Source organism: Nanorana parkeri, unplaced genomic scaffold (genome assembly GCF_000935625.1).
Source record: "Nanorana parkeri isolate BGI_ZX_2015 unplaced genomic scaffold, ASM93562v1 scaffold1988, whole genome shotgun sequence".
Classification (NCBI taxonomy): Eukaryota; Metazoa; Chordata; class Amphibia; order Anura; family Dicroglossidae; genus Nanorana; species Nanorana parkeri.
In genome coordinates, this window is record NW_017308256.1 from 16,133 (window position 1) to 31,073 (window position 14,941).

Below are 14,941 nucleotides of genomic sequence, written 5' to 3' on the forward strand. Positions count from 1 at the left end.
AAAATAATTTAAAAAAATAAATAAATAATAAAAATAAAATAAAAAATAGTAAAAAATGAAATAAAAAATCCTGGAGGCAGGGCACTGGGTGACGTCACACTCCTGTTGGGTGGCACTTTTTTCTTGCCACGTGTGCAAAAGGAGCTGGCTATGGCTATGCTCCCGCGGTGCTCGTGCGGCTGCCAGCTGAATGTGTCAGACGCTGAAGACGGAAAGGGACGGGACACCTCTCCCCATGTGCAACGTCGGCCACACGGGCATCGCGGGAGGATAGGACTCTGGCATTTTTAGAACACACTGGAATGCAAGCCGGCCGACTCCCTGCGTTCAGGGGTGGCAGGGGGCGTGGGGTTGCTCGCCCACAGTTCGATCATTCGTGCCTGCATTCCGCTCCAGTGTGATCTGCAAAAATAGTGCTTGCAGCATTTTTTCGGATAGCACTGGACTGGAACGCAGGCACTAATGTGTCGGGGTTCCTGGTGCAGGCGATCGCACTGTGAGTGAGGGGCCTGGCTGCAGTGCCATTGTCTTCAACGCCATGCCCCTTCCCGCCAGTGAACGCAGGTGATTTTTCGTTGGTAGATCTAATTAAGCTCATCATTTGAAAAGTAGATCCCCTGACGAAAAATTGTGGGCGCCCCTGAACAACAGAAAACTATAGTTTAGTTCTGTAATAGTAAGTACATTGGTGATAAGGTTATCCACGTTGTGCCATATTCACCCTACTCCTACCAGTTACATTGGACAACTCGCCCTCAGAACACGGGATGCAGTCATAGCAGCACACATGGTTTCTTCCATTAGGAGTTTTTCTCAACCCATGAGGACATCGGTCATTACATCGGGACTCTGGAATCTTGAATTGAAAAATATAAAATAGAATCAATTACAATTTTAGCAATTTTAAATTATTGAAATTATAGATTACATCAATGATTTGCCAATCTACCAGAACATCTGACCTTTTTGGTGATGTGTACCAGGGAGGAGTAAAATTGGAAGATTTTACTACACCAAAATGTCAGCCATTTTGAGGAAATTTTGCTAAAAGCTTGCCACTTTGGCAAACATAATTGGATTCACAGATGAAGGCAAAGTCAATGGGGTCTATTCACTATGCTGCCAAGGGCAGCCGAGTGAATGACCAATCAGAAGTGAAGTGAGCCGAACACTGTTCGGCTATTCACTTCAGGCTGGTACGGCTGATTTCAGCCGTACATCGGCTGAAATCACCGAAGCTAGCCGAAGGATCGGCCGAAGCTACGGCCAGATCCCTCGGCAACTTCGTGAATAGACCCCAATGTGTTTTTTTTTTAGATGAGCATTACACCTAAGGGCCATTTAAACTATCCTTGAACTGTCTTGGAGTAAAAAAAAAAAAAAAACATAACAGTAACCCCAACATTAGCACTAACCCTAACAAATGGTAAACCTAGAGAAAAATGTAACACTTTATTTATACACAAACCATGTGAGCATCACACTTGGGGATAACATAATGTGTTTGACAAACAAAACCATGTCATTCAGAGACTGGGAGGTTTTGCTTTGCTGAAATTCAGGGAAAATTCATTACATTTTAGCATTGGGGAAGGCCTTTATCCTTCCTGGAAGGCTTTCCACGATATTTTGGAGTGTGACTGTAGGAAGGTGGGCCCATTTAGCTAAATAAGATTTTGTGAGCTCATGTTCTGCTGTTGGATGAGAAGACCTGGATCACAACTGAAACTGAACTAGTAGGGCACAAACATAAATGTGACACTTTAGTTGGATCTCTAGACAAATATGACTTACATTTTATTTATACATAAAACACTTAAGAGTGTATTTATAAACCATTTGCAGAGCCATTTGTCCTGCATGTTTCTGTGTGCTTTTGTTCTGCGTAAACAAAGGGAAAAACAAAATACTGCATTAGGACCACTAGATGGGGGATGGGGGATAGGGCACTTATCAATACATTCTTGTTTCCTATGTTCCTTAGCATCATCTAGTCAGCAAATGTGGTAATTTTCTGATATTTTATTTTATCTAGAAAGAAAATATACTAATAACATTTGTTTTTGCCTCTGTTCCAGTTACATGAATACATAACACATCTTTTTTATTGTCTGGTCTGAGTGCCAATTGTTGAATCAAATGTTCAAATAAAGTGAAACTATAGTTAAATACACATAATCAGTTCTTACAGTGGAACTTGTCCATGAGATGTTGTTAACCTCAATACTGAAAACATGATCATCATCTAGAGTCGTGTTGAAGACAATCAGTGGCACAATTACAAATTTAAAGTCGGTCTTGGTTTTGTAAATTATGAAATTTGCTAAAATCAACTTGGTGGGAATTTCTGCTTTGTCATTAAAGAAGATTTCCGCTCCGGTGGAATCTGTGTAATGAACCTTTCTCACATAGCTGTGCAGCTTCCATGAGAAAAGTGAGACACAAGTGTTAAAGTAAAATACACTGACTATGAGAATAATCTTTACATATTTCACAATTAGAAATCAGCAAAATATTGAATGTCCACATTGTCAAAAACTTGGTGATAATTGGGAGATTTTGGCAAAATTTCACCATTTTGGAACAATGTGCTGGAGCCAATGGGGAAAGATGAATGAGTGTGTTTTGGGAGTATTTTGGAATCCTAATGGCCTTTAACCCATTTGCTGCCATTTACCAGCTGGTATTTTACATCTTAGATAGCGGAGACAATTTTTTGCATTTTTAGCATGCACCAATACAATTAGGGATGGACCGATACCAAGTGCAGTACTCGATACAAGTACAAGTAAATATACTTTTCCAGCTCCAAGACTAGACTAGAGAAAAATTCTAAAGTTAGGAGGCAGCGGTCATTTGTAAGGAGCACACGGAGCTCCTGGGATTTCTACATCTCTGTTTTGATGTATGTATTTGTTTTTATAAACTTATATAAAGGGATGCACCGGTACCATTTTTGCAGGTACAAGTACTGATACATTTTTGTTTGTCATGTGACAGTATTTCTAAAACAATGTTGTCTAATTTCAGGACAGTGGTGGAGCACCAGAGCCCGGTCCCAGCTGCAACCTCTACAAACTTGGTAGTTTTCATGAAAATTAGAAGTATTGGCACTGGTATCTGAACTTGTATCAGTGCATCCCTAAATGAAATGCACAATATTTACTTAAATAATCAAAAAGATGACCCCGCCCATGACACTCATAGCCTATATTTTTTTTAAAAATCAGAAGCACTATATATATACTGTGTACAAAAACTAGTGCCCATGTGTTTGTAAATCCCATCATACATGTGAAAATGTTAAGCAAGCAATACTTAAACAAACACAATGGGGTCTATTCACGAAGCTGCCGAGGGCAGCTGAGTGAATGACCGATCTGAAGTGAAGTGAGCCGAACACTGTTCGCTATTCACTTCAGGCTGGTACGGCTGATTTCAGCCGTACATCGGCTTGCTTCGTGTGGCTTCGGGTCGGCCGAACATGCTCAGCATGTTCGATCGACCCGAAGTGCAGAAGGAGTTCGACTCAGCCGATCCAACATCTGGATCGGCTGAGCCGAACCTCCGGCAGGCTTCTCACTGCTGAGCGGCATTTGGCTCGGCTGTTCTCCTCGGTCCCTCAGAGGAACCGAGCAGAATAGAAAAAGAGTGAAAAATGTAAACAAAAGTAAATAGAAAACGATTGTGCGGAGCTAGCAGTGACAACTGGCTCCGCCCAATAGTTTCCTATTGTCCGGCGGCTCTGCTGCTATGACTGGACCGAAGGGGTCCTGGAGCCGAAGCTAGCCGAAGGATCGGCCGAAGCTACGGCCAGATCCTTCGGCAGCTTCGTGAATAGACCCCAATGTGTATAGACTGCAGAGCCCCAAAGTGTTCTCTCTGCTTAATGGAGCAGAGATAGCTCTGTGATTGGAGAAGAACAAGTACTGAAAGCTTGCCAGTTCACAAGGTTCAGCTCTGCTCCCAGTCTTTTTTTAATGCTTTCATTCATTTTTCAGACCAAAAGCCAGCGGAGCACAGAGCACGTTTGTAAAGCACATCACTCAGCTTCATAAATGTTCAGAACCAAACTGCTTTTTTTTCTAAAACATGTTATTTTGTCCTGCGTGTCATTGTCTGTGATATATTGCACTAAAAGGTATATTTATCGATAATTGTCAGTGACATTTTGCCCACAAACTCCATGAACATTTGTTCTGTGTGAATGGAGGCAAAATTCCTATTAGTATATTATTATGAGTATCTTTTCTTCCCAGGTTGAATGTAATATCAGGCAAATGCCACATTATAGCCACTAGATCGGGAGTGACAGCTTTACAGCTGTATGTCCTGGCTGCTGTGCAGGGATCAAAGGCTTCAACCCTCCCCCCTACCTCCCCTCCTCTTCCGAAAATCTCTTTTGACGGCTCTTCTCTCCTCTGCTCTGCCTCTGTCCTCCTTTGGTTTCTATTGGCTGGGAGGGTGCAGCACCATCATTGGCTGCCTGGCTAGTTTCAGCAGAGCGGGAAGGCACCTGCAGAGGAGGCACAAGAAGGCTGTGGGGGGCTTCACATGGAGCAGACATGGATGCTCCCCCGCATTGCCCCCCCCTGGATCCACCACCTGGAGAGGAAGAAGAGGGCATGAGGACAGAGCACATCACCACTGTAAGTCCCTTTTCTTACTTTTCTTACACCGCTGATCACTTAACTGACCTCCACACTGCGTCACTGACCTCCACACTGCGTCACTGACCTCCACACTGCGTCACATTACTGAGCTCCGCACTGCGTCACATTCCTGATCTCCGCACTGCGTCACATTACTGACCTCCGCACTGCATCACATTCCTGACCTCCACACGGCGTCACATTACTGAGCTCCGCACTGCGTCACATTCTTACTTCCACACTGCGTCACATTACTGAGCTCCGCACTGCGTCACATTACTGACTTCCACACTGTGTCACATTACTGAGCTCCGCACTGCGTCACATTACTGACCTCCGCACTGCGTCACATTACTGACCTCTGCACTGCGTCACATTACTGACCTCCGCACTGCGTCACCTTACTGACCTCCACGCTGCGTCACATTACTAAGCTCCGCTCTGCATCACATTACTGACCTCCGCACTGCGTCACCTTACTGACCTCCGCACTGCGTCACCTTACTGACCTCCCCACTGCATCACCTTACTGACCTCCGCACTGGATCACCTTACTGACCTCCGCACTGCATCACATTCCTGACCTCCACACTGCATCACATTACTGAGCTCCACACTGCGTCACATTCTGACTTCCACACTGCGTCACATTACTGAGCTCCGCACTGCGTCACCTTACTGACCTCCGCGCCTTGCGTCACCTTACTGACCTCCACACTGCATCACATTACTGACCTCTGCACTGCATCACATTACTCACCTCCACACTCTGTGTTTATTATTATCGTTCCCACCCTCCGCCCTGGGCCCGGCCGGCCGCACCGAGCAATCAGGACCCAAAGCAGAGGCTGCACTGTAGTTAAGCAAATTAGGCGGCCATCTCAGCCCATGCCGGGGCTTTGCAGCTGCCTAATTTGTGTGAGTACAGACCGCCCAAGGTGACAGCGGCAGCAAGATCCCAGAAGGAGAAGCCAGGGGAGTGCGTAGTACACCGGGGGGAGAGCTGGGGGGGCAGTGGACACATAGGCGGTGAGAGAGGAAAGGGGTGGCACAGTAGCAGTGGAAGAGCCAGATGGGGGGGGCTTATTTTTTGTCGGTGCCCCTCCCGAGACTAGACTCTGGATCCGCCCCTGCACCAGATGTGGAGAATTATTTCCTGCACTCCCTGTCTCAATCTAGTGGCTAGTATGAGGTATTTCTTCAGATGATACATTTAACTTGGATTGCAAAGTTTGGAGTAGGCCGGAGAAGTGAACAATCTAGGACAAAATAGCTGATTTGGCAAAATTCCCCAATTCTGCTCACTTTTCAGTTCAGCTATGTTGGCCTAGATATTTCACGTCTCCGGCCTTCTCCAAACTCTTCACCCTTTAGTGAATAACCCTGTAAGACAGTTTGTAATTGCCTCCATATTCACAGAACACATGTAAACAGAGTTTCACTGGACAAATGACTCTGCAAATTGTTTTTCAAAATAGACCCCTTAGTCTCAGTAAGTAGGATACATTTAAGTTATTAAAAAAAATAAGCAGAGAATGTTAAGGGCTAGTTCACACCAGCCTCAGTACGTTCTGGCCCAAATCTGTCCAGAATGCACTGGATCGCATTACAGCCGACTCATTTTGTTTTGGGGTGAGGTGCATTGAACTCAATGGCACCACATCCACACCCTCCAATGTGCATCGCCCGCAATGCGATCAGTGACTGCGCTCCGGCCTGAATCGGGCTGGAACTCACTGATGCTGGTGTGAACTAGCCCTTACATAGTTTAATAAATAGGATACAGCTGTGTTCATTTCAATTCAGTCAGGACTGAGTACTCAAACTGAACACAGCTTCACGACTACCAGTTTACTCCTTTAGTAAATGAACCCCAGTGTATTTATGACCCTTGCTGTCCTCTCCCCTCCTTCTTTACTTACCTTCTGCTTTTGTCATGTTGATGCTTGAGGAAGTGACCAAAACCTAAAAGTGATCTTAAAAACTAAACAAAAATGGCCAATAAGTAATAATATCTGTATGTTATTTTTCAAGCTATGTCTGGGATGTTGTTATCTACTAGGGATGGGCTCGATGTTCAAGCCGAACACACAAACTATCAAGCGATACGCTTACTAAAGCCCTAATTGGCTAAAGCCTTGCACCTAAACACAGGTCAGGTGCAAGACTTTGTCTAATCAGAGCACAGAGAACCGTGAGAGCCATGCATGGGAAAAGTCATGATGACTCTTCCCAATCATGGATCACCAGTTACAATTGTAAACAGTTATGCAGAGTTAGCTGTCACTGCTAGCTCCACCTAATTGTTTATAAGTTGCCAACATCTGTCAAAATGCCATTCTGCTGCGGGTGTTCATCACAGCAGACGTGACGGCGTTCATCATTTTTTTATTTACTATTTCTATTTATTTTTTATTTCGTTGAGTCGTCATCGCCGTGGCCAATGCTGGACGTCGTGATTGACCATGAATTACGTCAATGGAACATTTTTTTAAAATAAAGGACTTGTGTGTAAACCTGTTGTGTTTTTTTCCAAATAAAGGACTTTTGATGAAAGTCTGGACTATTTATTTAAATGTATTTTAACTCTTTAGTGAATGGGTTGGGGTACAAATACCCCCTTACTAATTCACAAAGGGGAGGCTGCATCTGGGTGCCCCTTTATTAAAGGGTTACCCTGATGTGAATAAGCCCCCTGCCCCACCCCCACAACCAACGCCCCAGGGCTTGTGGGGAAGAGGCCCTTGCCCCCATCGGCATAGGGACAAGGTGCTTTTCCAGGGGCGACCCGCTACTCGCTCTCCCCCCTTTCCTGCCCTGCAAGGCCTGTGCTCGGATAAAGGGTCTGGTTGCTAAATTTAGGGGGGACCCAACATTTCCCCCAATTTTTGGGGGTGGGGTTCTGCCTTAAAATATATACCAGACCTTATGGGCCTGGAATGAATTAAGGCGGTACCCCACACACTTTTTTTTTTTTACATTGGGTCCCTCTCAAAATTCCTATCAGACCTTAAGGGTCTGGTATGACTTTTTGGGGGAACCCCACACTTTTTTTAATGGGGTCCCTCCTAACATTGATACCAGACCTAAAGGGTCTGTTATTGTTTGGAAGCGGAAAGTGTACGCTTAAAAAAAAAATGTAATTTGTTTCTTTAGAAATGTCATTTTTGCTGCAGCAAGTTCTATACATTGTACAGATGCGCCATTTTACAGGCAGTTTAAGGGAATCCCCCAGGCACAATATTTAAAGGAATTTTTTATTTTCATTGTTACCCTTTAACCTCCCTGGCGGTATGATTATTTTGCTTTTCGTTATTTTTTCGGCGCAATTTTTTTTCGGATTTATTTCGTTATTTTATTTTGTCGTTTTATCCGGGGTTTTTTTTTTTATTTCCCGACTGTTCCGCCCCCATGCGACGCGTCAGCTCGCAAGGGACGGAACCCGGAAGACAGATGCCGGCGCCGGCCGGAGGATGCCGCACGGCTTGAGGGACAAGGTAAGTAAATACTGTGGGATATTCCCGAGTGTAGCTCAGGGTATGGAGAAGTAACCCTGAGCTACACTCGGGAATACCGCCAAGGAGGTTAAGTGATGTTGAAATCACTGCTCCTTTAAAAAAAAAATGTCAAAGTGTTTTTTTCATTGATTCCTGTCCCACAGGTCAGTACCCGAATCCCCATACACCTTTTTATGGCCAATAACTTGCATATAAGTCTTCAGAAAGGGGACAATTGTTTTTGAAAGTTCTACCCCCATAGACTTGCATTGAGTTCGAATTTGAATTCTAACTGAACTCGGGCCTGTTCGTCCCATCACTATTATCTACAACTGCTACTGAATTCCTAAGGAACTTTGCTTGGTGCCATGGAAACAATATTGCACATTTGTCTTTACATTTGTCCCCAGTCAAATATTTCCCCTCATTTCTTGCTGTCATAAAAACTTTAGAAACTTCTCTTATTTTCTTTCTTGGTAGCCATTAGTGATGAGCCGAACACCCCCGTGTTCGGTTCTAACTCAAACTTTCAAGCCATGATCTTCAGGAAAAAATAGAGGATGAATCTCTAAAATGGGGATACAGATAACCACAAAACCTGTCAGAGCATCAAACCCTTCCCTGATTTATTACAAAAAAGTTACATAATTTTAATATTACTTGTATACAGGCAACATAGCAAAATGTGAAAATGATAGCAAGTGCTGAAGAGGCTTTGGGAGGTTTCCCCCCTTAAGTTTTAACCTAAGACAAAACTGAGGAAATATAACTATTAACTAAAATCTTTTCTTATGATGTGATGTCCATAGATCAACCCAATGCAATTGTTTAACTAATATACCATAAATCATGTACAACATACATTCTTTAAAGTACAGGCCGTTTATTTTTATGTAAAAACTTACTAATTTCTGTAATTTATAAGTTCCTAGTTTGTCTTTGCTAAACTTCATTATGTGCAAAGCCTGAGCCATGATATAAACAGAGGCGTATGCATAGGAGGGCTTTGAATCCATGATGTCATGGAAGAACATTGGGGAAGTATGGCCTGTGCCTGGACATTTTTTCCCTGAAATATTGAATAGAAGTGAAAAGACAGCATTTTTGAATGGGTTCGGAGAAAGGCAAAGGAACACTTGAAGCCAAATGTCTTCCAGTATTGGATCATTTGGGTATCTGGATGGATTTGCACTGTAAATAAATGTATCCAAGCTTGGGATTGTTTTTGTTGGTAATACAAATATTAAACTACAATTCATTAGGGAAAAGAATGTAGACTCTATAAATTTAGAATTGGTCCAGGAGTCGTGAAGTATGAGGGTCTTATTTTCTATAGTAGCTTTTAATTCATCAATTACATACAGATAGTCTATGGAGAAAAGACCACACATTATTATGACACTACTACTTGACTTCTTAGCGGTCAGCATTCTCTGTTTATTTGTCTGCTGATTATCTATAAGTTTAATCACAAACTCAATGCAGATGGCGTGCTGAGTCATCATTTTGCTCAGTTCTTGTAATTCTTCATCTCCACTTCCATCACTCGGTGTGATAATTCCAACCCAATTCCATCCAAAATGTTTCATACACTTTATAATAGATGTGTAACGGACCCAGTCATCCTGAATAATTCGGTAATAAGTTGGATATATTAGCCTGTTACTAATAAGGGGGTCTGTGACTCGATAGTTGATCTGAAGAAAAAAAAAACTGTATATGTATATAAACATATGTGGTGGCATTGTCAAGTAGCTGCCTCCGTATGGAAGGAACCAGAGAGTCTGCTTTTAGCTCTTTTTGGATGACGGGCACCAGCTGATCCTAGTGGTGGCACTGCTTAACATATATCATTTTGTATTGTCGCATTTGCAAAAAAAAACTATACCTCATTATTAGGGCAGCAGCTAAATGGACTATTGCCAAACAATAGCACAAAGCAGACTTACCTATTTCTATTCTGTACACCAAGCTTTCCAAACCTATATAAATTAATACATTTTTAATACTCTGACAGACACACTAGAAGTCTGGCAGCCCTGAAAGGAATTTACACTGAATTGTATTTTACATCCATTTCCTTGTCCTGCCACAGATGCAGATGTCCTGTCTAGGGGTTGGGAGAATTAGATGCAATTAAACAGTTATATATGTCCAAAGTAGTTATAGAGGCACTCCAGGGTATTGCAGTGGAGAGAATATAAAACACTAGCAATGTATTGTTTCAACGGAGGTCACTCCATCTTTATCAAGATTGACTGAGCTCTGTCATAACATTGACAATAAAATGCTGGTGCTTTGACTTATGACTTATCTCCTATCTTGTCTGGAAATTGTTGTGACTTAGCACCTTGGCATTACCTTAGAAGTAGAGTATGGTGGCTACCCTAGGGCAGATATACAGTATAAATAAACAAAAAAGATCTGCACCAGTGATGATACAAAAAAGGTGAAAAAGAGCTACTAAGCACTAAAATTGTATCCGATATAATACAAAATATTTAAGCAATAATGTGCTGAACTGAAGAAACAATGAAATGGGGGCGTGGCCTGACTATGGCGGTGTAGAGACGCTGAATCTCTGAGCTCTGCTGCTATCCGGGCATTGTGCAACTACCGACTCATCACAACTCCACCGCCCGATGTCCAAGAAGCTCAACAACGCGGGGGACAACAACGGGAAGCCCTCCGGTGACTTGCACCCATTCTTCTCCTCCCCATCCATCACTACTCGCTCTGCCACGACAGGCCGCATGGCCTCGTCTGAACCGCCGCGGCCTAACACCATGCCTTGTGCCCGAGACTCAGAGGGTCCTCTCCCGCTGACGGGAAGTGGAGACTTGATGACTCTGTCGAGCAGCCTCACCCGGATCCCACTGGGCCCCACCACGGATCGCTTACAACCGGGGACTACCACCCGAGCGACGCCACCAGAGACTCGGTACCTCTCTCAGAAGGTGAGATGTCCGCCATTCTGCTCTCTCTCCCAACTAAACGGGACATGGCGGTGATGGTCTCCAACATGGAGGCGGCCCTTAGGCAGGACATTGCAGGGATTACAGCCCTGGTCTCTCACCTCGAAGACTGAGTCACCTCACTCCAGACGGGTCACGACACTGTGTCCCAGTGATTGGCTGACCTGGAATCCAAAGTCCTGCATCAGGAAGCCTGTCTCACCTCCATGACACTGTCCCATGACAACCTGGAGAATCGTTCCCGTCGCAATAACGTGAAGCTATGCGGGCTAACCTGAAACCACGACAGCCGCTGACCTCAGAGGAGTGGTATCCCACATCCTCAACATAACGATGGACATCCCACTGACTCCCCCCTGGAACTCGGCCGGGTTCACCGGGTGGGTGGGCCACGTCCTGATAGGGACACCCGCCCCAGAGACGTCCTCTGCCGTGTACAATACTACACAGTGAAATAAACCATCCTCCACCATGCCTGGTGCAAGGGATCGACCTCCTTTGAAGCGGCAGACATCACCCTCCTTCCTGACCTGTCCAGACACACTCTGCAGATGTGTTGCATGCTTCAACAGCTGCTTGCGGAAATTCGGAGAGCTGGGGCACTTTATTCCTGGGGATACCCCTTCTGCCTGAGCATCCGCAAGAATGGAGAGCTGTTTGTACTCTGCAACCCGGATCAGCTTCCAGCCCTATTCTTCTTCCTGGGGGCCACCCCTGTAGAGATCCCTGACTGGCTTCAACCCAACCTAGATGATGTGGCCCGTTCTCTGCCTCAACGCAACAGACGTCGGGACCTCTCCGGTGTGAGACCTCGACCACCACCTTCAGCTCACCCACCTGCACGACGACTATCTACAGAACAACCCGCATTCCAGTCACCAGCATATCTCCCACTCTCACATCGGGAATGTGAGCCCCCCTTGGAGTAGGTGGTGATCCGATTGGCTGGTTGTCCAGCCCCATTTAGACCACTATCCCCTGCCCCCCAGACCCCGCTTCCACCCTTCCTCACCCCTCTTGCGCCTGCGACCCAGTCATGGCGACTCTCAAAGTCCTTTCCACCAATGTTAAAGGGATGAATGTCCCTGAAAAAAGAAGGTTTCCAACTGTCTACCACAGCGGCTCCCCGGACAAGCGCTCCATGGGAGTAAGTATCCTCATCTCCAGTAAAGTACCCTGGTCACTCGTGGACCAGCACGCCGGGGAAGAAGGCAGGGTTTTTGTTCTTGAAAGGGACCATCGGCTCCCAGGTTCTGATGTGTGCTAACATCTACTGTATGTCCCAAACCAACACCAACTCACATTTCTGGAGCGTGTGCTGGCCCGGCTGTTGGAGTTCTGGGAGGGTATGCTGATTCTAGGTCCGGGCTTAGACTCCTCTAAAAGCATTCTGCCACCTCTCCTATGCTACACTCCGGCGCCTCAAGCTCCGCTGCCCCCGTACCTCTGCTGCTATCTTCCCCTGGTCCGTCGGCTTCTCCATTCCCCCGTTCGGATGCGGCACCTCTGCCTCCTATTCATTGCAGGCTGGGAGCCGTACCCAGCCTGCTATTGGATATTGTAAAATGCAATAGCCAATAGCAAGCTGGATATTGCACCCGCCTGCTGTCAATCAGCATGGGGGGACCTGATAGAGAACTTTCTTCTTCAGGCCCCTCCTCCGCTGAGCCCTGATTGGGCAAAGTCTTGCACCTGACCTGGGGTCAGGTGCAAGACGTTAACAAATCAGAGCTTCAGTGGGCAGTTTGTATTATAGAATGTCCGCGGTCGAACAAACCGCGAACATCCCATAAAGTTTGGCGTGCAGCGAGCGCTCGAATTGCCAATCTTCAATTCGAACTCATGTTCGAATCGAACACTTGGCCCATCCCTACTCTCTGCATTATCCAGGACTAGCCCCTGCCTCAGTCTTCTCCATAATTCACCAGCTGGAAGACATTAAAACAAAGGTATTATATAACTAATGCATAAATTATTGCTGGGGACTTCAATAGGAATAGTGGTACCAAGTTGAGGATAGCAGGTGGTGGGGAGGGGGGGTGTCTGGAGATGGGCTTTAATATAATTGGAGTTATCACTTACCTGTGTATAATGATAGAGACTGAGTAACTGGGCCATTGCATGAGTTGTATGGAAACTGGTGTCACCAATAAATCCAGCCACTTCCCCATGTTCCCTACAGGAATAGTTAGGAGCCTCCGTCCTTTCCCCAGACAATATATGCAAGACATATCTCAAGGTTAGTTTTGGATCTCCACATGTATTAAAGATATGATAACCCAGAGTAACATTGGGAAGAAGATCAGGGTCTTTGTTAATCTCATCAACAGCAAATATCAAGGCCAGAATGCTTCTGTATTCCTTTATATAAGAATTAAAGGGACAATATTTTACCAAAAGTAATTAGAACTAATGATTGCAGTTATTAGTGTGAGGGAAATCTATGCCATGAAGAACTAATGGATAAGAACTTTTTAATGCATCAGTGTGGCCACCAGAGAATACCCTGGACTAGTGATTTTTCTGGATCATTTCTGTATTGCTTATGCCATGATAGTACAGAGTTTGTTGTGATAATCCCCTTTGAAGTATGAAAGGGCTAAAGGGTCAAATAAAGGTTATATTTATGTCATCTCTATGGGTAAGGTGTGGGATTTAAGTTGTAGAGTGAAAGGTTTGGGAATGGGCAAATTGTTTTATTAGGAATAGGAGTTAAGGTTTATACATTGGATTTTGCAGTGATAATTTTAAAGGTTTTGCTTAGCTTGACAGCCAAGGGTTAGGTGCAGATATGTGCATAATAAAAAAATATGATTAAACGTTCATGATATAAAAATATGGTGTGTTATATCTATTTTACTGTGTTTTTAAGTGTACATTTCATTGGCACTGAAACTTTCTTTATCCAAAATGTTGCATTTAATTGCATGTGTGAAAACAATAAGTAAGACTGAGCTCACTTCGTATTCATTTATTACATTGATATTGCAACTAAAAAATATATAATGTGCAAAAATGTACCATGGATATAATGCTAAGTTCCTTACTAAGCATATCTACATGTAAAATTGTGTTGTATTGGTCTATTCTATAGATGTAAACCCATGATAGCACTCAGCGAGGCTGATATGAATTAGTTACTAATGAGAAAAAATAAATTACAAAGTGATAATAAAATCCCATTTTATAGAAGTGTTATACGGCCTGAAATCACAGTAGGACAATATACATGTGGTATACGAACAGACCGCACTATCCGGAGCATTCAATCCTTCAGACTTTATTGACATTCACAGCAAATCCAGTATAACAGTGTATGTAACATCAAACACCAGAACCGCAAGCCCCCAACCAGCTAAAACCGCTCACATGTTTCCCCCGTAGGCTTATTCATCATTCATTGTACCATGAGTTTATTTTACCATGAAAATTGGACATCATCTCTCTTAAATTGTTCTATTTTCATTTTCTTAGTGAAAAACCTAAGCGGCTCTCTTTTATAGTGTGATAGATTATATGTTGTATCTAGTTTGTCTAGTAAGATAAGATGTGTTAGTACATATTTCCCATCAGACATCTCATACCAGGGCTTGTTTATACTTTCTATATACCTGTGGCTTTATAATGACACCATTTTCAGAAAGGATTACATTTGAAACCTGTATATTCACTCTGTCATAAAAGATGACAAAAGATATAAACTGTTCATTGACTTGCATTTTCCTACATTTTTTAAAGAAATATACTTACAATGTAGATATTATTAATATCCCATTAGGAGAGTTGTACTCTATAGTTCTGGGGTGAGCGGAGACTA

General features: G+C 43.9%; 1 protein-coding gene across 1 annotated transcript in view; it reads right to left on the minus strand.

Moving 5' to 3' along the window:
- The window catches only part of LOC108800313 (vomeronasal type-2 receptor 26-like), a 13,089-nt gene extending 6,499 nt beyond the window's left edge, over positions 1-6,590 (minus strand). The window contains exons 1-4 of the mRNA XM_018572288.1: positions 6,575-6,590; positions 4,517-4,605; positions 2,190-2,420; positions 733-856 (exon numbers count right to left, since the gene is read on the minus strand). Of these exons, the coding sequence (XP_018427790.1) occupies positions 733-856; positions 2,190-2,420; positions 4,517-4,605; positions 6,575-6,590 (460 nt within the window). The remainder of the gene's footprint in view (positions 1-732; positions 857-2,189; positions 2,421-4,516; positions 4,606-6,574) is intronic.
- Between the last annotated feature and the right edge of the window lie 8,351 nt (positions 6,591-14,941).